At 36.3% G+C, this 27851-nt stretch overlaps 1 protein-coding gene across 2 annotated transcripts in view; it reads left to right on the plus strand.

Moving 5' to 3' along the window:
• WDR35 (WD repeat domain 35) overlaps positions 1-27421 on the plus strand; it is a 34607-nt gene extending 7186 nt beyond the window's left edge. The window contains exons 9-28 of one of the 2 annotated variants that reach the window (XM_088519634.1): positions 517-642; positions 2972-3157; positions 3685-3717; positions 5199-5259; positions 11095-11239; positions 12444-12513; positions 13221-13274; positions 13880-13989; positions 15506-15716; positions 16303-16383; positions 16508-16644; positions 18843-19046; positions 20594-20740; positions 21074-21206; positions 22080-22190; positions 23301-23465; positions 24167-24307; positions 25054-25210; positions 25817-26057; positions 27180-27421. In XM_088519634.1, coding sequence (XP_088375760.1) covers positions 517-642; positions 2972-3157; positions 3685-3717; positions 5199-5259; positions 11095-11239; positions 12444-12513; positions 13221-13274; positions 13880-13989; positions 15506-15716; positions 16303-16383; positions 16508-16644; positions 18843-19046; positions 20594-20740; positions 21074-21206; positions 22080-22190; positions 23301-23465; positions 24167-24307; positions 25054-25210; positions 25817-26057; positions 27180-27330 — 2664 coding nt within the window. In that variant the 3' untranslated portion in view covers positions 27331-27421. The remainder of the gene's footprint in view (positions 1-516; positions 643-2971; positions 3158-3684; positions 3718-5198; positions 5260-11094; positions 11240-12443; positions 12514-13220; positions 13275-13879; positions 13990-15505; positions 15717-16302; positions 16384-16507; positions 16645-18842; positions 19047-20593; positions 20741-21073; positions 21207-22079; positions 22191-23300; positions 23466-24166; positions 24308-25053; positions 25211-25816; positions 26058-27179) is intronic. The other variant, XM_088519635.1, reaches the window with a different exon arrangement.
• The last annotated feature ends 430 nt before the right edge of the window (positions 27422-27851 follow it).

Genomic DNA, 27851 nt, shown 5'->3' on the forward strand with positions numbered 1-27851 from the left:
GCTAAACAATAACATAGGTTAGTTATATACCAGCAGTATTGAAATATGTTGCATATCAACTCAGCACTGTAATTGATAGGCTTGTACTGCCAGCGTTAAGCACAACTGTTGAAGAATGCCAGATGTCAGTCCTGTTATTAATTGGAAGTTGTATTTATTTTAGTAGTGACTGCAGTAAAAAAGGAGATTCAGATTACCAGATGAAGGAGATGTTTACACTTCCATTCTCTATCTATGGTTTATTTTTTGTAAGCTTGAACTATGATTGAGTCATGGTTTATAAATTAAATTATCTTTCTCACTGATGAAAAAAGCATCTTCAGAACAACCTACTTGCATATTAACTACACTCTTTTCCACTCTGTTATACGTCTATTATAATTTGGGCGCCCTTATGCCATACCTGTAAGATATTCATATTTCATCAGCTGTAAAGGTGTGAAAATAGATGAATGACAGAGCCAGTCTTCCTAGGATACATTCAAAATCTTTTTCTCTTATTGTTTTTTAAACAAGCATTTGCGCACGCTGAAAGTTCCTGGCAAACAGATGTCAGCCTTGTCTTGGGAGGGAAGTGGACTGAAAATTGCACTAGCTGTTGATTCTTACATATATTTTGCAAACATTCGTCCAGATTACAAGGTAGGTAGCAGTGCAGCAGTGAATTGAAAACTTACTAATACAGTTACTTACTTTCTTTATAAATTGGTTGGCCAAGTAACTTATCTTTTTGTTACAAAAATAAATGCCCAGCTAATGTAACATGAAACAAATTTCTGCTTGTTCTATTTTTTCAGCATCTAATCTGATCAGTAAAATTGTTTGAATGCAAAATATGACACTACTTTACCACTTGGTAATGGACTAGTTAGGGATCTATTTATCACCCAATAAGCAAAAAAAAAAAAAAATAGGGATTATGTCAGAATATTCTTTCAGGCTGAGGTTGTTCTAAGTAGAGTAAATATTTACTGAGGCATATATTTACTGAGGCATAAACTCAGTTTACTGGAAATATCTCCTATGTCAGGTGAGTGCTGTGGTCATTGCAGTGTCACTTTTGTGGATCTCATCTAATTATTTATACCAAACGGAATAATTGCAAGAAACATCTGAAGAAGGGTAAGCTTGCAAATAAGCAGTAGCCTTGTATGGATTAACATTTTTTTTTCTATTAAGACTTCACTATCAGTTAATCTGTTGGGAATATTCAGTGGGTGGATATTTCCTTCCTTTTCTTAAATTTATATAAATATGCATGCACACATTTTTTTTGTTGTTTTTCAATGCAGAGAGGGCTATGTTGATAGATATATGTAGATCCTATTTATATTTCAATTCCCACTGTAAATTTTTACAAGAATTTACTCAGCTGATTTTAAATCATAGAATCATAGAATCATAGAATGCTTAGGGGTGGAAGGGACCTTTAGAGATCATCTAGTCCAACCCCCCTGCACACGCAGGGTCACCTAGAGCACGTGGCACAGGACTGCGTCCAAGCGGGTTTTGAAGATCTCCAGAGAAGGAGACTCTACAACCTCTCTGGGCAGCCTGTTCCAGTGCTCTGTCACCCTCACTGTTGAGAAATTTTTCCTTAAGTTTCTATGGAATTTTTGGTGTTTCAGTTTCCGGCCATTTCCTCTAGTCCTGTCAGTGGCCACCACTGAAAAGAGGCCAGCACCATCCTCTTCCCTCCCTCCCTTGAGGTATTTATATACACTGATTAGATCCCCTCTCAGCGTTCTCTTCTCCAGGCTGAACAGGCCCAGCTCCCTCAGCCTCTCCTCATAGGGCAGATGTTCCAAGCCCCTGATCATCCTCGTGGCCCTGCGCTGGACTCTCTCCAGCAGCTCCACATCAGTGTTTATATCTGTCTAGTGCATAGGTATAGCATTTTTTAACAGCTGAAACAGTTTCTTCAAAATTAGGAAAAGCCACGGTTACATTTTTTTTTCCTTTTCCCTCCAGCTCAGATTATTTAATCATCACTGTGTAATCACTGTGATTAAAAGGACAGGATGCATTATAAGGGATATGCTGCAACTATATTGAAATGTATTGGGTTGCTCAGTTGTGAAATATCATTGCTCAAAGAGTTATTAACACAGATCTACTAGGATGAAACCCCTGATCATTTCTTGTAAATTTACTGGGGGAGGCTTTGTAAAATATGAGCTGGAAATTAGGTAGTATTTCCTGAAAGACTAATGTTTACTTCAGGAAATGTGTAACAGCTGGAGCACGTGCCTATTCCTTTTACTTGAACCCATCTGCATCTATGACCATGTGTATTTCCAGATCTGACATGGTTTCCAAGTAAATATTAGCTCATCCCATGAATAATTCTTTCCTCTGTTGGGAAAGGAGGTGTGTTGTTGTTGTTGTTGTTGTTGTTGTTGTTGTTGTTGTTTTGCCTCTCATGTTACTAATATGGAAGTGTGACATGGGTTGTTTTAGTGCTCTAGTATAACTGTTTATGCTGTTCTGCTTCAGACTTTTGTAAATGCAGTATTTGAGATGTTTCTTTGTTAACGTTTCTGTGTAATATTAAAATACGGTTTATTTATTTTTACATGAAAAATGAAAGGGTTGAGTTTTGAAATAAATTCTCTTATGGAAAGCATTTTCATTGCAAGGACCATCATTACTATGGGTATTTCTGTGTACCTTCTGAACAAAGAAGGGACACAGGGAAGTGAAATCTTGTCTTATTTTGAGGGCAACTCCAAGTGAATTAGGATAAGTCATTTTGTGTGATGGGAAAATTGTCTTGCCAGTTTAATATTCTCTTAATTTGCTACTGGACTGTGTTCACCTACTGTTAATAAAGCACTTTCTCACTTGACAGGCAAAAAATTTTGAACACCGATTGTGTATATGAGGTAAAACTCTTTCCCAGCTGTGAACAATCTATTATTGAATTTTCATAATTTCTTATAGGTTTTATCAAAATTCTCTTTCTTGGCAGTGGGGTTACTGCGCCAATACAGTGGTTTATGCATATACTCGACCTGATCGTCCAGAATACTGCGTAGTATTTTGGGACACAAAAAACAATGAGAAATATGTGAAGTATGTCAAGAGCCTGATTTCCATAACAACTTATGGAGACTTCTGTGTTTTAGCAACTAAAGCAGATGAAAATCAACCTCAGGTAAAGTCTTGTTTCTTTTTAATTTAACTTTTATACTTTCTGTTCCAAATGTCGATGCTTTAGAACAGGAATAAGATTCGAAGTAACATTCTGGAGCCGCTTCAGAATGTGCCAATTTAACAGAAATGTTCACTTAAATGGACACTATTTTAAAAAAAAAAAAGGGGCAATAAAATAGTAACAATAATGTGCAAAACCAAAAAACTCTCTGTTTAAACTCTTTGCAGCCCTAACCAGCACTGCATCAAATTAGCAACCATTAGGATTCACTGTTCCCTTAGAAATGCTTATGAGAGTTCTCAAAGAAAAGCTATAAGTAGGGGAATGTTGGGATTTTGAAGATTATTTAATTGGTAAAGTTAAAATCTAGGCAATATAAAAATAACTTGGTCCATGTCTTGATTTTTATTTTTATTGTATTGTAAAATTTATGTTATAAATGTGTTGGTCAGTTAATATACTTAGTCACACAGTTTTTCTTCCTGAATTCATTTCTGAATTATTTTCTATTTATGTTGCTTACAAAGGAGGAGCATGAGACGGAGTCAATTGGTTCAACGGTAAAAAGAGAAAATATTTTAGTGTTTTGCTTGATTGTGCAGTGCGTGGTGTGCTGTGTCATGTGCTGTGAAAACATGGTGTACATGGCCAGAACCATTCAATGAAATTGAGTGCAATAAAAGGGGATTTTTTGATTGTACTATAATTATGAGGGGAATAGTGAAGGGACTCTATTTTTCTTAAGCATAAATAGAATATTCTAATGTCTGAAAATTGGATATTTATTATCTCCTGTCAGTTCCTTCTGATAAGCTCTTATGTTACTATTGACTATTTAAGGAGTCAGCTTTTAAAAAATGAAGCAAGCTCATCCTTTTGATAGTATTTCATCAGGATTGCTTTTTTAAAAAAAATCTGTTTTACAATACATTTAAGTCATTAAAATTGTGATGTCAAGCAGACAAAAACTACAGCAATATGTGATGATGCAAAAAAGAGACTATTTTCAGAAACGTATAAAGGTTTTTCAGGAGAAAGTGGGTGAGTTAAATAGAAAATTGATACCCACTGTGAAGCCTGAACTGCTCCTTGCAGCAGATCAGTCAATGCGAACTCCATGGTGCCAACACCAGCCTGCTCGGCTCCTGCAGTCCCCATCCCGGATGTTGTCTTGGGTATTGAAATAAATAAAAAGGGCATAAAAGAGAAATCAAGTAAAGAGTGAATGGGGAATAATTTACCAGAAAAGAACTAACATAACCATTATAGAAGCAATAAATAATTAAAAAGAAAAGGGGGGAAAAAAAACTAGATGTGGTTTCCTATAGGAGTCCCAGCCCACTTTCTGAAGGGGGTTATATGAAAATACTACTAGGATGTTCAAGTGGTGAACAAGGATATAACCTCTACTATAAAATTTGATTTTTATTTATTCTTTTATCTAAGGTTCTTGATGAGAGCAGAAAAATAAATAATTTAATGGGAAAAAAAAATCTGATTCTATTCTTAAGATCTTTTCCTTTGATTGAAGGGATAAAGTTCATATAACAGGTGAAAATTTCAACTCTACCACCTCTTATGGTGGCAGCTGCCAGTCTTTCAGTTTAAGTGGGGTAGGCTGGATAGTTGTACTCTACTGCTTCAGTTATGTGAATTGGTTGGCAGGTGACAGAACTGTGCAGAATTGCTTATATTCAGCTTCCTGGAGTGTCGGGATGCCAGCTCTCTGGTCATTCCAGGAATAGCAGACTTTAGAAGTTTTTTTTTTCTTTTTTTAAATCCAAAGACTCTACCATTCAATAAATAAACCTATTTGATCTTTGATTTAGGTCTGGAGAAATAACTCCTGCTTATACTACATTTACAGGGGCTTTGGTCCTTCCATTTTCTGTTTAATCGAACAGTGTTAAATTGTGTGAAATGTGGGCTATAAGATATACGTTCACAGAATACCTTGTTCAGTTTTATTAACTTGGAGAAATGTACAGTAGCACTAACACCTTTTTTTTTTTTTTTTTTTTTCCTCCCCTCTCTCCTACAGTATGTATTGGTTCTCTGCAATTCCATTGGCACTCCTTTGGACCCCAAATATATTGATATTGGTAAGCAACTTGTTAACAGTCGCATTCTATTGTTTTTCCCAGTCCTTAGAAGGAGTTTATGCTCAGTGGAGCATTCACTGTCTTGTTATAATACTGCTTCCATCCAGATTTGTGACCTTTCATTCTGTGCGTGATTGTAGTTATGATTTTATATTGGCTCTCACTTTTACTTGGATTCTCCTTAATGTGTAATAAACATGTAATTAGTGGTTCTCATGTTCTAAACTGTAATTTGTCTTGAAAATGTCCTATTATGCCTACTATTTTTATTAACGAAATAGATACAAACACAATAATGCTTTTTGTAAAAACTGTCCAACTTTCAAACAATTCCTCCAGTTCTGTAAACTACTAACAATGTTTTTTTTTAATTATGACTTTCCTCTTTTTTTTTTTTTTAATGAGTGCTTATAGCGTTTTGAATTTTTCCATTGTAACAGTAGGTAAAGAAGATGTATTTTGCAGTAAATTCTTAATGCAACTCCAGCAAGTTAGGAAGTTAGGGTTGTTTTTTTGTCTGGTTTTTGTCTTTCCCAAGTGGTGCTGCACTCTGAACTCGCTAAAATAAATGTTTAGGCAAGAAAGGAAATGTATGTGTGGTTGATACATAAGAGGAGTGTAATCATATTAGAAGAGATTATTCTGAATAGGTATAAGTCTTATAGTTCTTGTTTATGTCAATTTGATGCCCTGCTGCCAGCTTTTATGATAGTGGTACATTCACATCTTCAAGAATAAAATGTCTAGGAAATCCGATACTAAAATTTAAAGTGATAAAAAATAATGAGGATGGTGGGATTTTTCTGAAGAGATTGCCTTCATTGTATGTGGCTACCTTGAATCTAGTCTGCTGGACTGATACGACAGTTTGGGTTGGGGGAAGGAGGACATAGACCCTTCTAGAGAATACTTCAACTTTTTCCTGCAGTGGACATCTAAAATAAGGCTAGTGAATCATTTCTAAAAGGGGTTTATTTGCTTTCCATTGAGTACAAAGAAGCCAAGGGCAACTAGTGCAGATGTACTCATCTCTGTCATAGATGTTTAAAATGAGGTGAGAAGGATCTCACTCAAATAGTTAAAATTAGTTTTTCATTTACATCTAAAACTCTTATTTTTAAACCTTTTTTTTTTTTTTGGCATTTTCTAATGTTCTTAGATGAGTCTGCTTTTTTTTTTTTTTTTTTTTTTTTTTTTGGAAATAAATCAAAATCCTAAATGGCTTTTTGCTTCCCTCACTACTACCTGTCACTTTATATTTGTCTTTATAGAAGAAAAATCTTTTGCAGTGACTGAAATTAGAGAAAGGCTATTTGAGGGAGACATGCTCTTCCTGTTTCACAGAGGCGAAATTGTGTGCAAAATATTTTTCTTTAGCTATACTGAGTTTTCTGCAATCTGTGTATGTTCTCTTGCATATCAGATGATCTATTTAGTAGCAATGTGAATTCATTTGTGAAAATCCTTGGCATTACAGCCTTCTTCCTCAGGCAAATGCATGGGATTTGGACACTCTGCATTCTTGAGTCCTGAACATTTCTGTTTCTCACTAGTTTAAATTTAGCAAGCAAATCTTTCTTTGATCCATAATAAACACATTAGAGAATCAACATTTTTATATCATAAGGATCCTATAAGAGTCTTTTAAGATTATCCTGAAAAATTTCCTAAAGGAATTGGAAGTGAAACTGAAAAGGAAATACCTGTTTTGAAATGCATTGTGATAGTTTTATCATATTTGCTTTTTTTTTCCTCTTTGCTATCCTTTGACACACATTTATTGGAAAAATTTGAAATATAACTTGTATAACATAGGATAAATTTATGCTAGATGTAGCTACCTGTGTACAGTCAAGGTCTTGGTGTACCGTGCTGTGTATCCCAGCGCTTGGCTGGCCTGGGAGTACGGGGAGAATTCTGCCCGGGGGGCACCTGGCAGGCAGCAGATCCTCACAGTTACACAAGAATCATCCAACACTCCTTTGTGCTTGTTTCAGAGGCTTGCAGGATTTCGGTCAAAATCCTTTAATGAGTTAGCTAAACTCCTTAAGATGGAATATCTTGTTATATTATATTTTCTCAGTTGAAACACATGCATCTGCCAAGACAATGTCACTCAAGTGACATTACATCACCTTCTTATGGGTGCTTGCATGTGCTTAGTTAAGTGTTGATTGTCATTTTTAACTTGTTCACTAGTGACCAATGAAATGAGTAGATTGACATAGAGCTTCTAATTTTTAAATTAGGTTTAAATAAAGGCAGAGTGCTGAAGGAGTTGATATTCCTTGCTCTCTCTTAACCCTTGTAATATGGTTGAACAACTTTTAATAGCAGTGTTTCAAGTGCTGTTTTATCAGTCCATCATTTTAAGGATGAGTTGTCCCTGCTGCTGTGATGTTTTCTTGTATTCATGAGCTAACACCTCTAGGGGCGTTTGAAATAAAGTCTAATGTTAAGCTCTAAAATTAGGTTGATGATACTGATCTGCTTAAGTTTGTTCTAGTTTCTTGTGACTTTTTTTGCAACTGTTAACAGAGGGTGGTGTGAAAATGTGGATATTTTTTGCCTTGTGTTTCTCTGTCAGGTTGCTTAATTTTCATCAGATTTAGAGAGAATTACTTGGCTGTGCATTTATATATCTTATTTTATATACTAAAATTCTTTTCAGCTTTATCATGTGGCTAAGTAATCTGGTAAAAGAATAAGTTTCTTTCTTTTATGCTTTTTTAAGATTAGACAAGAAAGCAGGTGTTCTACATGTCTTGAGGTGAGATTGAGTGTTGATGAAATAGGGAGGTAACAGAAGGTTATTTCAGATGCCTGAATACCTAAAAAATGTCTTTGCCTCAGAAATGTGGTTTATGAAGGAACAATGAATAGAAATATGAGGGGTGGAGAGGAAAAAAAGGGGCCACTGGAGACTTCAGACAGCAGTTGTTTCGTGTGTTGCCATTGTTTTAATGGTGGGATGGTTTGTTTAATGCTTTTCCAGTGTTTCATCACTGAAATACTATGTATTAAGAACATTTAGAGTCTTGAAATTAAGTATCAAGACCTAAATACTGTAGTTAGTTTTCTGTAAAACCAGAGGGAAGAGTGAGGCATTCTAGTAAGGCCAGGCATTTAGTGTGGAAAGCTGATAGGCAGGAGGAAACACTGAGCAGGGGAGGTCTGAGTCTCCTCCTCCAGACTTAGGGTACTTGTTTTTCTGTCTGCTCGGTGCTGGGAGCACGAGTCCTCTGAAGGGCATTGATGCCTAAGTGAGCAGGACCCTCTGTGGTCATCTTCTACAGCTGCTCTTATTTTAATGCTTCTCTGCACTTACAGAAACAAAGTGGTTAATCCAGCTGCTTAGAAAGGGCTCTGGATCTTCAACTTGAAGGGTCTGAAAAATGCAGCTTGCCCTTCCCGGGAAGGGGGTATCCCGCTCCATCCTTCCCTGCTCCAGCCTTGGGGGAGTCAGTGGGACCTTTTGTGAAGCAGCAAAGGAAGGTGTCACAGGAGCAGCATGTGGCCACTGGTGAGGTGGCTCTGAAATGAGAAAATTAGGAGGGGGAGACCTGATTTTCCCCCCCCCCCCTTTTTTTTTTTTTTTTTTGTTCCTCTTCTGTGGATTTTTTTTCTCTCTCTCTCCTTTTTTTTTTTTTTCTTTTTTTCTGATTTATTTTTTCTTGTTATATGACTATCCAGTATAAAATGTGCAGGTAACCCTAGAAAAATCTATTCTCCTACTTCTATACAATTGCCTGAGCTAACAGGCAGTTTTGCAAAAAGGTGGCTTCCCACTGTATTCTCCCTCTCTACATGTATTTTTAAGCGAATCTGATCCTGGTGACTGTGTCTGTGTATTGGGTAAAATATTGTTTGTCCAAGTGCCTTAATCTAGTCATGATTTGGACTGCTGGTGCAAAAAGAAGGTCCAGTTCTCCATGCCCAGCATTTGTGATCATCTCTTTAATTCAATTTAAACCCCAAATAAAGATACATTTTTATTTAATTTTCAGTCAGATTGATGAACTGATCACCTTACTCTGTGGCCAAACTGCTGCTAGAACTGATATAAAAGAAGTGGCAAGAAAATGCAGGGGGGGTTATTGGGATGAAAGTAGCTCCATTTAGATCCAATATTATTTTAAGTCTGTTCAAGTCTTAGGGCATGTTTATAAAATGCTGTAATGAGACCCCTGTGGATGAGGCCTACGTGTATCTCTGTTGTGTGTCAGGATCACAGGGCCGACGTAAAGGTCTCTCTCTTCCCCGAGCTGAAGTACTTCAGGATGTGCCCAAATGCACATATTGTTCAGGCTTCATGGAGAACTGTAGGTAAAATCAGGGAGTTACTTGGTGAGTTTTAGGCGTGTGCAAGCCTTTCAGATGTGGGCTTGGTGTTTTGAAGTGTTTAATTAAGAAGAGTTCAAAAACATAGTTTCACATTACAAATTTGTGCTATAGGAAATGTTATCTTCTCGCAGATCAGAAAAAAATTTTTCTTTCTTTCTTTCTTTCTTTTGAATAAAAACATTCTGATTATTAAGACAGGTATAGCTGCAAGGTAACAGTAGAATAGAACAAATGCATCTAAGTAGGTAAATGGCTAATTATACAGAAATAAATGTGTTAAGTGTGTTAAATACATTGCGTATAATGTAAACAACTATTTTGTGTATGCTACTGTTCTTATGCTAAGCATCATCATTAAGCCCTCTCATCCAGTATTTACATTTATACTTAAAAACTGTTCCACAGCAAACAATTGACTTACATCGTTTAGTTTCAAAGAAATGAAATCTGTTCAAGCAACCTTTCCTCATCAGCCGGGCTCAGCGTTGTTCCTCTTTCTGGTGGCGTTATAGCTCCCTCCAGAGTTCTGTGTTGTGCTAAAACACATGCTCATGAAACTGGAGAAGATTGATGATTAAAGGGTCAGATTTTGTGAACGAACAGTGTGACACACTGTTTTCCTAAGAGGCTGGGCTATCCAGTTCTTTGGAATTGCCTGTTTCATTTGGTGTCATACTGCTTTACTTAGAGAATTTGAAGACATTGGGTGATTTACTTATTAGGTTTCTGAGTGATTTTCCAAAAGTTTTGTTGCGTGCATTCACTGGTGCTCAGAAAGATGAGGCAAAATACCATTCAAAAAAACATGCCATGATACAGTGAACAATAATGCAATGTTTTGGGTGTTGTTCCACAAAAAAAATGACCTCTAGGTTTATCTATACATTCTAAATGGTTTTAGAAATAAGGTTAGAGAAAATGCCCTGCCATCCCGTGCACTGATCTATGGATGGTATAAAGTAAGACTACGAAGCACTTAATTTGCTGGGCTGTAGATCCAAAATCTGTATTTGTCCCAGCTATTAATGAACATCCCAATAGTGTTTCTAAACTTAGTGTCTAAGTCAGAATTGTTACTATTCTGAAGCGTGCTAATCAATGAATAATATCCACCAAATTTTTAATCTTTGTTGATTTTTTTTATTGATATGTGTGTAATTACAATACTTCATCTAAGTATGGGGTAAGACTTTTATAGTTAGAGCTTTAGAGCTTTATTTGAGATATTTCTAATTCTTTACAGAATTTTTCCTTTATTCATCTAACCAAGGCCACAGTGAAGTTACTTTGCAAGTAACAAACTGTTGTTAGGTTTTTGTGTATGTGTGTGTGTGTGTGTGTGTGTGCGGGAGGGTTTGTTTGCTTGTTCCTTGTTTTATTTCTTTTCATCTACAAAGTTGTGGTTTTCCTCCGCAAGGGTAAAAATTACAGATTTAGCATGTAGTTGGATACTTGCTGCTCTGATTTTACAACCATTTTTGTTCCTAACAGGCCCATTGTTTGTCACAATGACCAAAACACATGTGATAGCAGCTTCAAAAGAGGCTTTTTATGTCTGGCAGTATCGTGTTGCAAAGAGGCTCACAGCAATGGAAATTAATCAGCTATCCCGGACAAGGAAAGAAGGCAGGGAAAGGTTTGTCTTTTCCATTGGCTCAGTGTGGTTGTTGGTAGGGCTGAATCCCCCTTTGCCTGAGATATGAATGCTTCTCATTATGATTTTTTCTGCTTGAATTTGTTGACTTGCAGCCCTGTTAAATGCCAGAGAACACCAAATGTGTGGTCCGTACCCAAATTGCTTGAAAGATACTTCTTCAGATTGCTTCCTGTTTAGTGTTTCCATTTGCTAACCTCATGCTTCTCTTACTGCAGGTCTATAGACCTGAAAGCCTGATTTTTTTTTTTCCCCTCCCTCATCTGACAGTGATTTTTTTTTTGTTTGGGCATATCCTATCCAGCCATTTTTTCTCCAGTTACACTTGTGTCTGTTGGCATCTTCGACCCCTAATCCTGTAGGCCTGTTCCCTCAAACTAAACAAATAAGACTCACCATCATCTTCCTTCCAAAATATTTCCTTCTAACATGCTCATTAATGACAGTAACTTTCTTGTCATTTCCCCAGGCTTGCAGTTTTTTTGTTGATTGTCCTTTTTTTATATCTATTTTCTTCTGTAGAGATGTGATTTCATATTTCTTAAAATCTACCAGCCCTTATGACTATATTTTTATATTAATGAGCAAATACTGGTATAATTACTTGGTGTAGTTACTTGTGTTTTATTAGTGTATGTGGTATAACTGATTACTTTAGTATCTGAAAATCTTTGCCTAAAACCGGATTATAACTATGGTGGAAATACTGAAACAGTAAGTGGTTGCACTTCAGAACAAGCTCTGCTCAATGAGCAGTTTGAATCTTTGCTACTTTTTAAAGCAGAATAAGAGATATGATAGTTTTGAATACATAAAGCAAAGGTTTTGTGGATATAAAGGTGAAGTAGTTCTTAACTATGAAAAAAAGCCTGAGGTAATAAGGAAGTGTATGTTTGAAATAAGGAAGTGTATGTTGGAAAGGAGGCCACTGGGAGGACTGAAGGTTTGCAGTAACTTTTTGTTGCAGACTGAAAGACTGTAGGGGAACAGGCCATAAAGGTCAGCGGAAGTTAAAGCAGGTACCATATCTTTCATACTACTGCTTTAAATTATTAAAAAGGGGTTACTTCTGGAACTTAAAAATGCTTGACTTTAGTACTTTCTTCAGGCTGAAGCACTTTCTTCTAGGATTTAAGATACCTGTATTCTCTCCTAAAGGTTTTTTTTTTTTTTTTCTTTTCTGCAGGCTTTATCATATTGATGATTCTCCTTTGGGATCCGGAGAGGAGCGTCTTGATTACGTTAAAGCTATTGAGGTGAGCAATGGTTTTAACTAGTTTATTATGATTCCACCAGTAGCTTGAAAGTATAGTTAGCATTACTTTGTTGAGCTGAATAGATATCATTCGTGGGAGTGTCATTTTATCAAAACTGTTCTTTTTACCTCTTATATAAAAGTGTTTTTAGTTCTTCTCGTTAGTTTTGTTGTTATATCATTATATTGTGTTGGAACTGTATGGAACATAGTGAAAATATGTGCAATACACTAGAGAGTTTATGGACCCCTGCTGTGTGTTACTGACTGCCAACTCCTCTTCAAGGCATAAATGTGTTGAAATTGAACCTGTCTAATCTTTTTCCAGTGCTTTCAGCCTTTCTTTCTTTTTCTTTTCTTTTTTTTTTTTTTTTTTTTTTTTTTTTTTTGCTTTTGTACTGTAATTAATCCCTGAAATAAATTACAGGCCTGTCAGATTGGGGTTGTTTGCTTTTGTGTTTTCTGTTAAACACCTGTTGCATTTAGGTTTTGTTATCCTTCTGGAAAAAGGAAGCTGTTAATGATGTTGTCCTGTTTCTTATAATAGAAGACACTAGTATCATACAGTATTTAGTAAGGTTTGATGGCACATTTCCCTGTGGATATTTGACATCATTCATGTATATTTGAAGAAACACTATTTTTCTTTAGCAGTACTTCCCTTGTGTTGTGTTAACACTGGTGCTGACAGTGCTTGTATGCTTTCAGGGAACAAGAGATCCAATTTGTGCAATAACAGCATCTGATAAGATACTACTTGTGGTAAGTTACAGGATTCTCTGGCACTTGGAGGCAGGACACAGGGCATGGATGGATTCAATGAAAGCTACTAAAGCAGAGATTTCTGTACAGATAAACTGTATTGGTACCTTAGACTTTTTTGCTGTTAACTCAAACCATTTTGCACAGTCTTGGAGGTCCTGAAGTAATTGATGAGACTTGTTATATGAACACAAGCTCTCGGTCAGCTGGTCATGTTGTGATGTGGTTTGAATGGACTTGCAGGCATGGGACAGGGATCTCTCCTGTTTCCTGTTCTCCTTTTCGGGGCTAGAGGCTGTGTTTGAGGATCATAGGAGGTCTGTGGGCTAATGAAAGTGTTCTGTAAGCTGTATGAGGGCTATGGCAGTATGTTTTAACATCCCTTGTTAAAGAAGATCTGTAAATCTTAGTAGCTTAAAAAATTCTCTCTTGTACCTGGATTTTTATGTTTAGGTAGCAGAATTCAGAACTTGTGTGATTCTATTCTCTCTTTTCCCATTGGTCACGTATTCCAAAATCCTTGAACACAACACCTAAAGGAAAGCGAGTTAAGCAGTTTCTCAGTAGGAAAGCTGTCCTAACAAGCAAGTCCTGTGTTTTCCTAGGGAAGGGAATCTGGCACTATTCAGAGATACAGCCTTCCCAGCGTTGGCATCGTTCAGAAGTACACCCTGAGCTGCCGGGCCTACCAGCTCTCTTTGAACTGCAACTCCAGGTAAGTCACAGCTCTGCTTCTAGCACAGCTACCCAATTCTGAAATAAACTGCTATAATCGGTGAGAATTCTGATAATTATTTCCTATTTTTTCTTTAATACATATTTTATATTAATTATTAATGGCTGCTTAATTAAATAAATAAATGTAATCATCTAGGCAGTCTGATTGCTGTGAGAGACTCTTAGTGTAAGGGTGTGTGTTAGAGGTTCAAGGAAGCAGGTACATGAAAGTACTCTTAACCAAGCAGGACTTTGCTGTGTTTGTGGAGTGATGAAACGAGCCCTATAAACCGAAACACTCTCTGAGGTTTCTTTCTGTTTCTGTGTGCTTGGAATGCCTGGGTACTTACTTTGTTTATCTCTTGTTAATTTTCCACTGTTTCAAGATGACTTTTACCAGCAAAAAATCATGTCAAGACTGTTTTTCCTGAGCTGCAGCTGTGCCAAGGTGAAGCTGTTTTCACCTTGGTAGTCAAACATTGAGCCAGCTGTTTGCAAGAGTGTATGAGAGTCTTGGCAGAGAGAACAAAAAAAAAGAAAAGTGACAGAAGAACATTTGTAATACAGTAATTTCCATAGCTTGAAATAACTTCATAATTTCAAGCAGATTTTCAATTTTGTAGATTGCTCACCTCTTCAGGTATATATTGAAATTACATTGCTTCCCTTAATAGACACTGTGATCTAGTCAAACTGTTACCTTCCTAAATGCTTTTATGCTAGTGAAAAGGCTCAGATCCATAAGTGTCTCTAAATTGCTTTTGCCATTTTTTATAGGAGTCAAAATACCTTCTGTTGCTTATAAATGTTTTAAAAATGTCTTTCTAGTGAATTACTGACAGTAAATGGCTATAATAATGATTCAGTTAGTACTATGCAACTGGAAATCTTCAAATTTTACCATTAAATAAATCTATAGAAATCATATTTTTTATATATTTTAAAAAACTTAAAGTATAATCCAGTTAATCTTTGAATACTTTATATTGTCTGAAAAAAACAACAAAGAATATCCTCTGTAGGAAGAACAGAAATCACGCTTTTTGCATTTGTACTTAAAATCATTGCACTCTTTTCAGTTTTAACAGTCTGCTTCGATGCCTGCTTTTGAGTAATGAAAAAATAGTTGTGTTTGATTCTTAATTTTAGGCTCTGTCAGGAGAACAGTTTAGTCAGGGGCAGAAACTGCAATTTACTTGGCTTGTTTTTTAAAGTATCTTAAAATGCTGTACGAAAAATGGGCCTATTTCAGAACCTTACAGGGCCAGATGCTATAGGAGCAGATGGAAAAACATGTATTTGTGAATATCTTCTTTCCATGTGTCTACTGTCACTCGGCTATACAAATAAATGATAATTGCATGTGTCTCACTGAATCCTCCAAATTATACTGATATTAGATTAGAGAAAAACTTGACCTGGTTATGTCAGTTCAGGGAATTACTTCAAACTACAGCTTTAAGTAGTAGAATTTACCTGTCTTGTTTTCTTCCTCTGTTTTTTTCCTTCCGTAGCCGCGTTGCTATCATCGACCTTTCAGGTGTTTTGACTTTCTTTGACCTGGACACGCGGGCAGTGGACAGTGCAGGGCAGCAGGTGGCAGGCGAGCAGCTGAAGCTGGAACGCAAAGACGTCTGGGATATGAAATGGGCCAAGGACAATCCAGACCTGTTTGCAATGATGGAGAAAACAAGAATGTATGTGTTCAGAAACTTGGATCCTGAGGTAAAATTTGCATAGGTATTTTAGCGGTTTTACAAATTCTCTTGCAAATTCATGGCTGTATATTCAATATTAATATTCTTGTGTTTACAGTTAAATCAGTTAAGTGTTTATTTTAATGAAACTTACTTCCGGAAATCTCAAGATATAGTCAAGTCTAATTCAGGAGTGTTTTTTAGGAACAAGTGATCTATAAAATAAATCATTAGTGCTGAAAAATGAAAATTCTGTGCTATTTTTGTTATTTGTATGAGGCATTTTCAGAAGCATTGTTTTTGTATGCTTAGAAAAGCAATGAATATAATTTTAATGAAGTTATTTGTAAAGTACAGTTCAGTTAAATCAAATTATTGACATATACTCCTTGATTATTTATTTTATCATAATGTAGTTATAACACACATGAGGATTATAAATATGTCTGTGTTAACAGAATTTCAATAGTACTAATGATTTCAGTATTTCTTTCCTGATGGAAATACGATCAAATCGTAGTGTGGAGAAGTCTTTTTATGTATACTGATCAGATTTGTTTAGCCTTTAGTCAATTTGAAAATTGTTTATTCCCCTTTAAACTTTTGACTTCAAGGAACCTATTCAGACTTCTGGATATATTTGCTGCTTTGAAGATTTAGAAATTAAATCTGTGCTACTGGATGAAATATTAAAGGTAAGTATTTAAAAATTTATTTTATAGGAAAACTTGGTGTTTTTTGTAATAATTTGAACAGTAGATAGCTTTGAGTGAAAATAAAGATGATATAAGATGAAATGCTCTCTCTTTATTATGTTAGAATCCTGAACACCCTAACAAAGAATACGTCATCAATTTTGAGATTCGGTCATTGCGAGATAGTCGAGCACTGATTGAAGAAGTTGGGATTGAAGAATCCTCCCAGTTCATAGAAGATAATCCACATCCCAGACTTTGGTAAAACCTCTTTATTCAACAACCTTCTTGGTTTAAATTTGTGGTCTCTCATAATCTTTTCCTTCCTAGAGAGAGCTATTTATTTAATAATAATTCCACTCCTCCCATAATTCCATTCCACCCAGTCTGAACCAGGCAATCATTACAAAAATGTAAATGTTCAGCTGCAATTTGAAGAGCTGCTGTTCTTGATGAGACTGTAGCAGCATATTGAAACTGGATCCCCTCCAAAAGGTGTATTTCAGTATTGGTGAAGAGCATAAGGAGAACCTCATAGTCCCTTGCTAGCCTGTCCCCAACAGTTCTGCAGTTAGCATATTTGGATGGTTTCTCTCTGGTGGTGGTTTAGTTTCTAAGACTGAGCAAATGAGGTTTCCATTCTTGGGCATTTCAGAGTTTGTGTTTTGGGAGCTGGTGAGCAGATGTTCAACACTCCTCAGTGGATATCTTGATAAGAAACTTGAAAGCTGCATTTCCAGGCTGTGGTCCAGTGCTAACAGGTTTCTAACACCTTCAAGAAGTGGGCTATTGTTAAAAATTAAACTATGTTTTGGTACCTGCAATAAAAGGAACACTGAGTGCATTGCAGTACTGGGTATGGGGTCAGGCCATGGCCCTCTTCTCCTGTATAAACACAAGAATGTGTTGCTTCTGCTTTTAGCAGCAAAGTCTAAACAAATGGGAGATCTGGCAGAAAGAATATAAACTAAAATTGATAATCTGATAAACTAAAATCTGGAAATTCTGCATAGCAAACTGTAAGAGGTGTCAGAACTCTGTAAGAATAGGCATTCTGGAAATCCATTCAGTGGCCCATGTCTTAGGGGCTGGAAGAGTAATCATGATAGTAAATAACTTAATGAAAAGTCATTCAGTATCCAAAACATATATTCTCATTGACAAGGTGCTTGTGGAATGCTGCCAATTCTCTTTAGCTCTCTGGAGGTTGTTACTCTATCTGTGCATCTCTGTAGTAATTTTTGGCTCTATTATAAAGAAGAATGATTTATTTTGGCGTTGAAGATTTGACTTGCACCAAGGGAATTTGAGAGTTCTGTGTTAATTTTAACAGGCCAGAAGGTTGTTTAGCATTGCTGAAAGACCAGCCAGGATCACTAGCTTTACAAGTTAGTCATCTGAAAACATTCCTTACCATCATTTGTGTTTTTTGTCTTTGTCTTTCAGAATATACGTTCTTACATAGGATTTGATAACTGCATGTGGAAGGTTTCTGTCATAGTATTAGTTATATCGGTGTAAGTGTGTGGGGTAAAGTTCTGTGAGCCTTTGATTTCACTAAGATCTTAAATTAACTAAACATTTTTGGCATTTACATTTTTTTTTGCTAGCATCATGCACTTAAATTAAAAAATGACAACAGGTTTTGTGACAGACTATGTCTCAGTAAAAGTTTTATGCAGTAGAATTGCAAAGTCTAAATCAAACTCTGTTCACTTCAAAATTGCCACTAACTTAACATATACTTCTTGTATAACCAAAATTATGCCACATGTTTACACAGCACAGATGCAACCTAAATGCTGGATATACAGCAGATACATTCTAGATGAGAACAGGGCGGTGGCCTTTATTGCTAGAGCTCTTATAAGCAGGGTGTAGTGTGTAGCAGAATCATTACATTTGTCATATAGGTTTTCCGTATTTGCCATAAAGATCAGGAGGTAGAAATTCTGTTTGTCTGCAGAACTCGACCACTTGGGCACTAGCAAGACAAAGTTGCCCAAACTGCTCTGCTAAATAGACAGGGATCATCCAGATGAGTGAGAAGTATAATTTATTATTCTTGGCCAATATAGTTGGAGGCCTTCAGTCTGAAGCTGCTATTAAGTTTTAAAGTTACGATTGATACATAGGGAGAAAGAACTGTGTGGAGACAACCCACACATTTCACATGGGCCAACTAGAATCTGCCATCCCTACCAATCCTGTGGAAATTGAGCAGCTGAGCAAAGGAACATTAGCAGTCATTTGAACAGCTTCCTTTGAGCAAGTACTGGATATATCAGAACATAGTTGTGATAATCATGCAACTGAGTTAAGATTAGTTAATAAGCAGTGCCACTTGCAATTGCAAAAGTTGAATGTCATATTTCCATAATGGCTGTTTTAAGCAGATCCTCATTTTATTTCTTTTTAAGCTGCTTTTCTGTCTGTTACACTCATGTTTTTTCACTCAGGCGCCTCCTGGCCGAGGCTGCTCTTCAGAAGCTAGATCTGCAGACTGCTGAGCAAGCTTTTGTGCGCTGCAAAGATTATCAAGGTATTAAATTTGTGAAGCGTCTAGGCAACCTGCAGAGTGAGTCAATGAAGCAAGCAGAAGTGGCAGCCTATTTTGGCAGATTTGAAGAAGCTGAAAGGATGTATTTGGATATGGACAGAAGGTAATTGCATGTAGTCATCTCAGCACTAAATAAAGGAAAAAATGCTAGACCTAGTAAAAGAATGGGTGTTTTAGCACTGAAGAGTCTTCACCAGTCTCTGGATCAGATAAAGAGGGAATAGGCTCAGATGAAGAGAATTTTGTTATATCAGAGGATAACCAATCCTATGCGTAGATTAGTATGTCTGCATGCTTCAGCTTCTCTGAGTAATACTATGTCTTACAGATGTTTTCGGGAAATGTTTCACTTGGGATTCCAAAAATACAGACAAACAATTTTAAGTTAATGTTTAATTTATGTCCTCCTGGTCTTAGTTAGCAGTTTGCCACATACCTATCCTTTCAACTACATATACAAATTCTTAATTAACTGTAATCTCTGGAAGGATAGAAAGGACCTTGGATGGAATTGTGGACAGCTCTGTGGAAAATATTGCCCAGGAATAAAAACAAAACAAAATGAAAATATTACTGAAAATATAAATTAATAGCAAATATAAATTAATGTCTGTATCTATTTCTGATCATTCTTTTTCAGTAAGAGGTAGCTGTGAACAATGTAGCCTGTAGGTTAGTGATCAAACATGGAGAAGCCTGAGTCATTCTGCACTTGTGGGATTTATAAGCCTTGATTAGTGGTATTATGAAAGAAAGAAAGAAGGGGATGATGGAGAAATGGGTTCTTTTAAACTGTAAGAATGAAGAACCTCCCACTTCTGCAGTGAGGAGGAGTTGACACCAGACGTGGGGAGGGAAATGCATGTTAGAACCTGCAATAGGATAATGTTTTCCAAACAATTAGCCCATCGAAATAGGCTATTTTGGAGAGGTGGACTGCCTCACAAACACTTCAGTTGCACTGCAACGCTGGTGTTTGGTTATGACTGATTCCCTTCCACAGGGCTGAAGAGAAAACTGGCCATTACAGGCTTGTAGAAGAGAGACCCAACTGATTCTGTGCAGGTTTCTTCAATAGAAACACCCTACTTAGCTACAAGCATGAGAATTGTGGGTGGACTTTGCACATCCTCATCTCTCGAAAGTCTGCCTAAAGACTTCTACATTCAAAGTCATCGTTAGTCTGAAAGAAAAATCCCTGAATTGCATTTTATTATGTATCCTCCTTATTCAGTATTAGTCCCCTTGCTCCTCAGCCTCTTCCTGTACCGCCCTGCTTCTGTGAACCCTTTGCAGCTGCTGCCATCTACTGTATTTGCTGATGGTGAAAGATGAAGAACAACAAACAGAAAAAGAGGAATCATGAAGCAGCAGGAGCCCTTGTGCCTTGCCAGCTGCTGCTTTAATGTGCGTCGTATAGGAGTATGGCTAATAGAGAAATGCATGCACATGGCATATGTAACCTTTGAGCTCTAAGAGTATTTAGTCTCACAGAAAGCTGTTTAAATTGCGCAAGGTATCAGGGATCACTGTGATAGCTGTGATGTAGCTTATGAACATGAAAATATTTGTGGATATTTTTTCAAGCTTTTTGCTAGCTATTTTTTTTCTCTGATTTTGCTCTTCCTGACATTTTTCTGTTTATATTAGAGATCTTGCCCTTGGACTACGCATGAAACTGGGAGACTGGTTTCGTGTAATGCAGCTGCTGAAAACCGGCTCAGGTGATTCTGATGATGCCCTTCTTGAACAAGCACACAATGCTATTGGAGATTATTTTGCTGACCGCCAGAAATGGTATGTTCTGCAGAGGGAATGCTAAGAAGGCAAATACAAAGGAAACGATAAAAACGATGAGGAGACTCATGAAGTGAGACAGAGCTCAGGAAAGGCGGGATGCAACAGGTGGAATGGCCAGGTTTAGCACAGCTTTTTTAGGGTTAATAAGCTTCATGGTGGCATTTGTGAAAAATGTGACATTTTTCATCACTGCCTGTACCTTTGAACAGATCAACTATCTAAGGAATGAAGAAGAAAAATCTCATTTTTTTCTTACTCATTTAAAAGTTTATAATTCATGTTTTTATTTCAGATCACAATGTATTTACATTTATTTATATTTCCTTTTAGGGTAAATGCTGTACAGTATTATGTACAAGGACGAAACCAGGATCGTTTAGCTGAATGTTATTACATGCTAGAGGACTACCAAGGCCTGGAGACTCTAGCTAACTCGCTTCCAGAGAATAATAAATTGCTCCCTGTAAGCAAAAAACACCTTCATTTTTCATTCTCTCATACCGAACTACTTATTTACAGTATCCCATCTTGGGAAGGATAAGGAAATAAATGCAATATATGATCTACTTATTTAAGCAAAATAGTGTTTCTACAATGGTACATTAGGGTCCATTTTTATTCCTATTTTCTTATGCCATCATTCTTACTTTCCTTTATTAGGCAGGTTCCCCAAATAGATCTGTTTTTTTGTCATGCTCCATGGCTACTTTATTTACTTTTTGCTTTCATTTTGTGGCCTCTTCTACACTAGATTCCCTTGGGATATTAAATGTAGTGGAAATGTAGTTTAATTAATTTAGTTAATGGAAAATTATATATTTTGGAGATATTTCCAATGCTGAAAGGAGGCAAAGTCATAGTATGACTTGAAGTGATCTACCAAGTAGTAACTAATTCAAAACTGGGTCATAATGACTTACTACTCCAAAATGCTTGAAAAAAAAGCAAAATTGGTAATTTGCTTTCATTCTTTTTTCAGTTAGTTGAACAAAGGAAGTGGTAGTGCTTCCTTTTTTAACTTTCTGGTAGCTAAATTTGTAAAATATGCACTAAACAGTAAGCACAGTCCTAGTATGATCTGTTTTGAAAGAAGACTTTTCTGACTTTTTTTTTTTCAGTTCAGCAGTGTAGGTTCCATTAGTTAGAATATGAAAATAGAGTTTAGTTTTAAAGACTTAAAAGAGCGTGTGTTGTCTTCACAGGATTTGTAAGGCAAACAAAGAACCATCCTCCTGCAACTTTTGAGATTAATAAGAGGATAACAGCATTGTAGTTGCTAACTCAAAGTACCAAAAATCCAGAAGTGAATTTAACATGGTGCTGATTCTTTTTGCAGGATATAGCTTATATGTTTGTAAGAGTAGGGATGTGTGAACAAGCTGTGTCTGCCTTTCTGAAATGCAATCGACCAAAGGATGCAGTAGATGCCTGTGTCCATCTCAACCAGGTAAGATGGCAATAAGTAATCTGCTTTACCCTTTCCACTGCTAATTCAGATTTTTACTGTGGTGCATCATTACATACAAGTCCTTCTTAATTATCTGATTATTCTTCACAATTTCTGGAAAATTCATATTCTTATGCTTATATCAGTTATATGAATTAGGTTTAGACCAGTGGAAGGACAGTTATATACTGCTATAGCAGCAGTACCTGTGTGTGTGGCAAGCATGCTCGCCATAGACATACATGTGGACCTATGGCCTCTGTAGGGAAAGGCTGTACTTAGTTTTGCGTCAGCAGAAGCCAGTGCTGCCTCCTGAAGGAATGGGAGGAAGATAGGAGAGCTGTGGGATGCTCATTTTCAACATTCCTCCTTCTTCCTTTTATGCAAATATATTTGTGGCTGAATCATGATGTAGCTAGGAGGGAAAAAAATCCATATGTTTACTGCTGGAACTGATCCCCAGTCTGACTTACTGTCTGCCTGCAAAAATGTTTGTGTCAACACAAATAAGAGAGAACTTATTTAGATTATCACAAAGAGTATTCCCCTCAGGGAAATAATTATTCCCTGCAGAAACTGAGGGGCAATAGAGGAGCTTGATGAAGGGTGGCTTGACAGCTGGGTCCTGCTTGGTTCAGGTAGACAATTTCCTAGTTTGTGAGTCCCAAGTGCTAGTAAGTATGAAATGCAACCAAGTTTCTCAGTCCTGCCAAACCTGTTGTGATTTGGAGCAGACATAGGAACCAAACTATTGAAAATCAAGAGACAGCACAGGTAAGAATGTGGTGTGTAGAAGGATAAATTATATTTTATTGTTTATAGCTTGAACTTTGAAGAAAGATAGATGCATTGAAATCTGTGTGTCCAAATGTGAGCAATGGAGTGATCTTGCAAAACTTTCACGTAGTAAAATTTGTTCATACACCTGCTGTATCATATAATGGTTAGTATTTGTGTTATCTTGCTTTTATTTTAATTTTATAGTAGGTGAGTTCAAAATAGTGAAGAAATATTGCACATAAATGTTTGCAGTTCATTCCTGGAAAGACTGTTCTGAGAATGTGTTAGAAAAATTGTGTGGTTAATCTTTGTGTCTGTTTTTATTTCTAGTGGAATAAAGCTGTGGAGCTGGCTAAAAATCACAATATGAAAGAGATTGGATCCTTGTTAGCTAGATATGCAACTCACTTGTTGGAAAAGAATAAAATCCTTGATGCAATAGAACTTTATCGTAAAGCCAATTATTTCTTTGATGCTGCTAAGCTCATGTTCAAGGTATTGCAGGCTTAATTTTTATTCCAAATAACAAAGACTAGTCCAAACCACAGTTATTTCCTCACTATTTTTATTTTCTTCCATATTTTCTTATATCCACAATTTTTTTGCCTAGGTTTGGTACTGGGTGCAGACATTTCTGCGCTTAGTTTATAAAGTTCTTAAGACTGATAAATTACTGTAAATATGTGGTATAAAAACATTGGCTTTTGCGTGTAACATACATGTCATTTTTATGTGGGAAAACCACCAGGCCTCATGGAAAAAGATACAAGTTTCAAGCTTGACTGTTTAAAAATCAGCCAGTTTTAAATTGTGCTTTTATGTCACTCCGTTGATTTACATATGTTTACACTGATCTAAAGTCTGACTTTGTAGAATCATAGAATTATAGAATCATAGAATGCTTAAGATTGGAAGGGACCTCTAGAGATCATCTAGTCCAACCCCGCTGCACATGCAGGGTCACCTAAAGCACGTGGTTGTATACTTCTAGGTTAGCTAAACAAATAATGTATTCTTAATCTTAAGTCATTTTTGTCCTTAGTTCTATTCACAATCTCAGTTCCAGTGTTCCAGTGCACATTTGTTTTTGAGAATAGTTTTCTAGGTTTGTACTAGCTTGTAATTGTCCAAAAAAATGAAGTGACTCTTATTATTTCTCTAAATCTATAATATATTCCTTTTGTTTCCCCTTTAAGATTGCAGATGAAGAGGCAAAGAAAAGAGCAAAGCCACTGCGAGTCAAAAAGCTGTATGTATTATCAGCTTTACTTATAGAACAGTGCCATGAACAAATGCAAAATGCACAAAGGGGAAAAGCTAAAGGAAAAAGTTCTGAGGTAGTGTCTTGTTTTCTCAGTACCGTAAGACATTGGCGTGTGTTACTTAGAATAAGTAAATCTATCTTCATGTGAGGCCATTAGTTTTTTTAAATAACCCCTTTCTTTACTTAAAATAAGTCTTTCATGACAGCATGGCATTACAAGTATTATTTTTAGTTATTTTAATTTTATATATTATTACCTAGATACTCTTCAACCAAAGTGTGGTGTTCTTAATTTTTCACTATTGGAGAAGAAATGATATTAAGAAACTCATATTTTTACTTGAGACACAAACTTTCTTGTCATTTAAGAATTAGTATTTATTCTGAAGAGAGATAGATTATGTGTTTCAATTAAGCTATGGTGGCTACAGTGTAGCAGGAAGAGGCTCCTCCTTTGGGGATTTTAGGGAAGCAAATGGAAGAATCTTTTCTTTATTCATACTCAATTTAAACAGTTTTATTTGGTAACTGGTGCTGAAATGCAGTTTTACTTCCCATTGTTTTGCAGATGTGCATAGAATATATTTGTATGCATGTATATGATGTTCATATTTGAAAATCTGCACAACGTGTTCTGTATATGTACCACACAGAATGCCTAACGATCCTCATTTGGGTCCATTTATTTATATTTTCCATAGTTAACACAGACAGTTGATATAATCTCATAATTTCAGAGAAGGTCTTTTGGACTGTCTCCATTTCCTGCTCTGTCCGTTTTGTATCAAAAAATTACTTGTGGTGCTGCTTTGTTTTCAGACGGCCTCAGCCTTGGCTGGTTTGCTAGAAGAAGATGTTCTTTCTTCAACTAACCGCTTTGCAGACAATGCTTGGCGAGGAGCTGAGGCTTATCATTTTTTTATACTTGCACAAAGACAGCTCTACAAAGGCTCTGTAGATGCAGCACTGAAGACAGGTAGGATTTCATTTTAAAACCTATAAAGAAACTATTACAACTTTACAAACCTGCAAAATACAATTGCATTTATAGTTATCAGGGTCTTTTATTTTTGCTTGTCCCTGAAATTGTAAAAGAAACTATATAGTAAACTGGATACGGCAGCAGTCAAAATACCTCGAAGTATTTTCTTGGGAAGTGTGGAAATCTAACTTATCAAATACTATCTGGTCAAAGTGGAGAGCTTTTTAGATGTTCGGTGGACTTTTTGGTTATGTCAAAGTCACATCAGACTTCCCTGTAGAGCTTCATAAAATATCATTGTAAGTTAGGAAGACAAATGGTGCCCTTCACTTTTTCCCTGTAATGAAAGCCCATTTAAAGCACTTCTACAAACAAAACGTATGGCTCAGCAAGGCACTTTCCATTCACACTCAAATCCACTTTTTATCTTTAACTATGTCTGCTTAGTTTCCTTGCATAGCATTTTCATTGGCATGACCTGGTTTATTTTGTATAATGAAATTATGAATAAGATCTCTATTACCTGCGGTAATGATGGTTTCCTAGGGAAGCTTGCATTTCTGAGAAGGTATGTTATGACTTTTTTTTTTTCCTTCTTAGCCCTTCACTTACGGGATTATGAGGATATTATCCCAGCAGTTGAAATCTACTCCCTTTTGGCTCTCTGTGCATGTGTACATAGAACATTTGATATTTGTTCAAAAGCCTTTGTTAAACTGGAATCCTTGGAAACTCTCATCCCAGAACAGAGGCAACAGTATGAGGATCTTGCCCTAGAGATATTCACAAAACATTGCCCTAAGTATAACAAAAAATCTGATCTGCATGATGTTCTTGAGAGGTGGGTTATGTTTATATGATCCCATATTAATATTAGATTTTTTTTTTTTCTACTGTTGTCTGTATATGGGCTTTTGGCAATGCAAAGATTAGAAAAGGAGGTTTGCTTGTCAGCAAGTATAATTAGATGAATATTGGGCAAGAGTGATGCAGGTGCTAGACTTCCCCTCAGAAGGCGCTCGTTTGACATGACCGTAATTGGGGAAATAGCATTTGACTTTAAAGAACAAGGTGTAAGGATACAACTGCATCTTAATTTTAAAGGCAGGTGAATTGGGCACAGGAGTTTTAGGACCTTTGATAAGGTGTAATATGTTATTAAGGGTAACCTTAAGTCCTGTTATCTGTGCTTGTATCACCACTGTGGCGTGACGCTAATATAACTGACCCTTAAGCAATATAGTAAGTCTTCAGTGTGTTATAAGTGTCCTGAACCTATACAGCACGAGAAGATGAACAGATAGAGTAGAAGAATTAAAGTATGAAGGACATGTATACCAGTAATTCTTTGAAGTAGCTCCAAAGAAATAATATCTTTCCTTGCAAAAAGCATGGAATTCTTGAATAAGGAAGGCAGACTAACCTACAAGTTGATTATTTTGTGTTTCTTTTAACTTTTAGTGAAAAATGATTTTATTTGATATGGCTACTTTTTTTGGTTTCACTGTGCAGGTGTACAAAGTATGAGCTCTGAAACCACTAGTGAGTGGTAGCTTAAGTTACTCATCACAGGAATAAACATAATAGTATCAATCAGACACAGGACCTTATCTTTATATATCTTTATATACCTGAACTGCTGCTTTTCACATAGGCTTTGAATCTCTTGGTTCTCATCTGCTGACTAAGTTTCTTGGGTGTGCAATCTGTTGCAACAAGATTTACCTGCTCAGCTGTGCATGTAGTCGTTTGATTTAATTGCACACGCTGAACAGAGAAGAAGTATTTTATGGATGGGCATAAAAAGCATAGCAACTAATTTGTAGGTACACAATTAAGATTAAATGTACAGGTAGTTATGCTCTTTTGCATATTTCTGGAAAATAAGTCTGCTGCTGTTTTAAAATAACATTTACTTTTTTTTTCCAGTTTTATTTACTTTTAATTACTTTTCTTTTAATAGTGGAGATGAGAAACTCCCTATATGTGTTGCAACAGGAGAACCTATCATGGAGTATCGATTCTGGATGTGCAGTGTGTGCAAGCATTGTGTGAAAGCCAAAGAAATAAGTAATTATAATTTCTGTCCTCTGTGCCACAGTTCTGTTGCATAACAAAGGTATAAAGCTTTGTTTATCCTCATATCTGCTATGACTCATTTAAAAAAAAACGCTTTGAGGTTAACTGTTGCACTGTTTTAAAATACAGTTCAATATTATTAGAGAAACATTGCAAAAATAAAATGGGAAATTTTAACGCTCCATGTATGTTAACAAACAGTTGTATTCATTGAGTCGATTTTAGCGGTGGTTTAACGTAACAGCATTTTGTTGTTGTTGTTGTTAATTATAGACAGTACCTAGTTTTTAAACCATGCAAGTTGAAATCAGGTTTGTCTTACTAGGTTTTTCTCTGTGAGTTTTGAGACAACCAGTAATTTCCCATGGAATGGTAAAAGTGAAGCAAACTGTTTCCTGAAGGAGGTAATTCTTGGCCTGAAATAGTGCACAGTAGCTGTCATAAGATTGTATGTATTTTTCTACTACTTGTTTTACTTTAGTCATAGCTCACATTTATGCTATTTTCACAAATGTATTTAAAACTGTAGTACCAACAAAGGACCTGCAAAGCTTCA

Source organism: Tinamus guttatus, unplaced genomic scaffold, assembly GCF_059628265.1.
Source record: "Tinamus guttatus ecotype Peru unplaced genomic scaffold, ASM5962826v1 Tinamus_guttatus_pri_ptg000065l, whole genome shotgun sequence".
NCBI lineage: Eukaryota > Metazoa > Chordata > Aves > Tinamiformes > Tinamidae > Tinamus > Tinamus guttatus.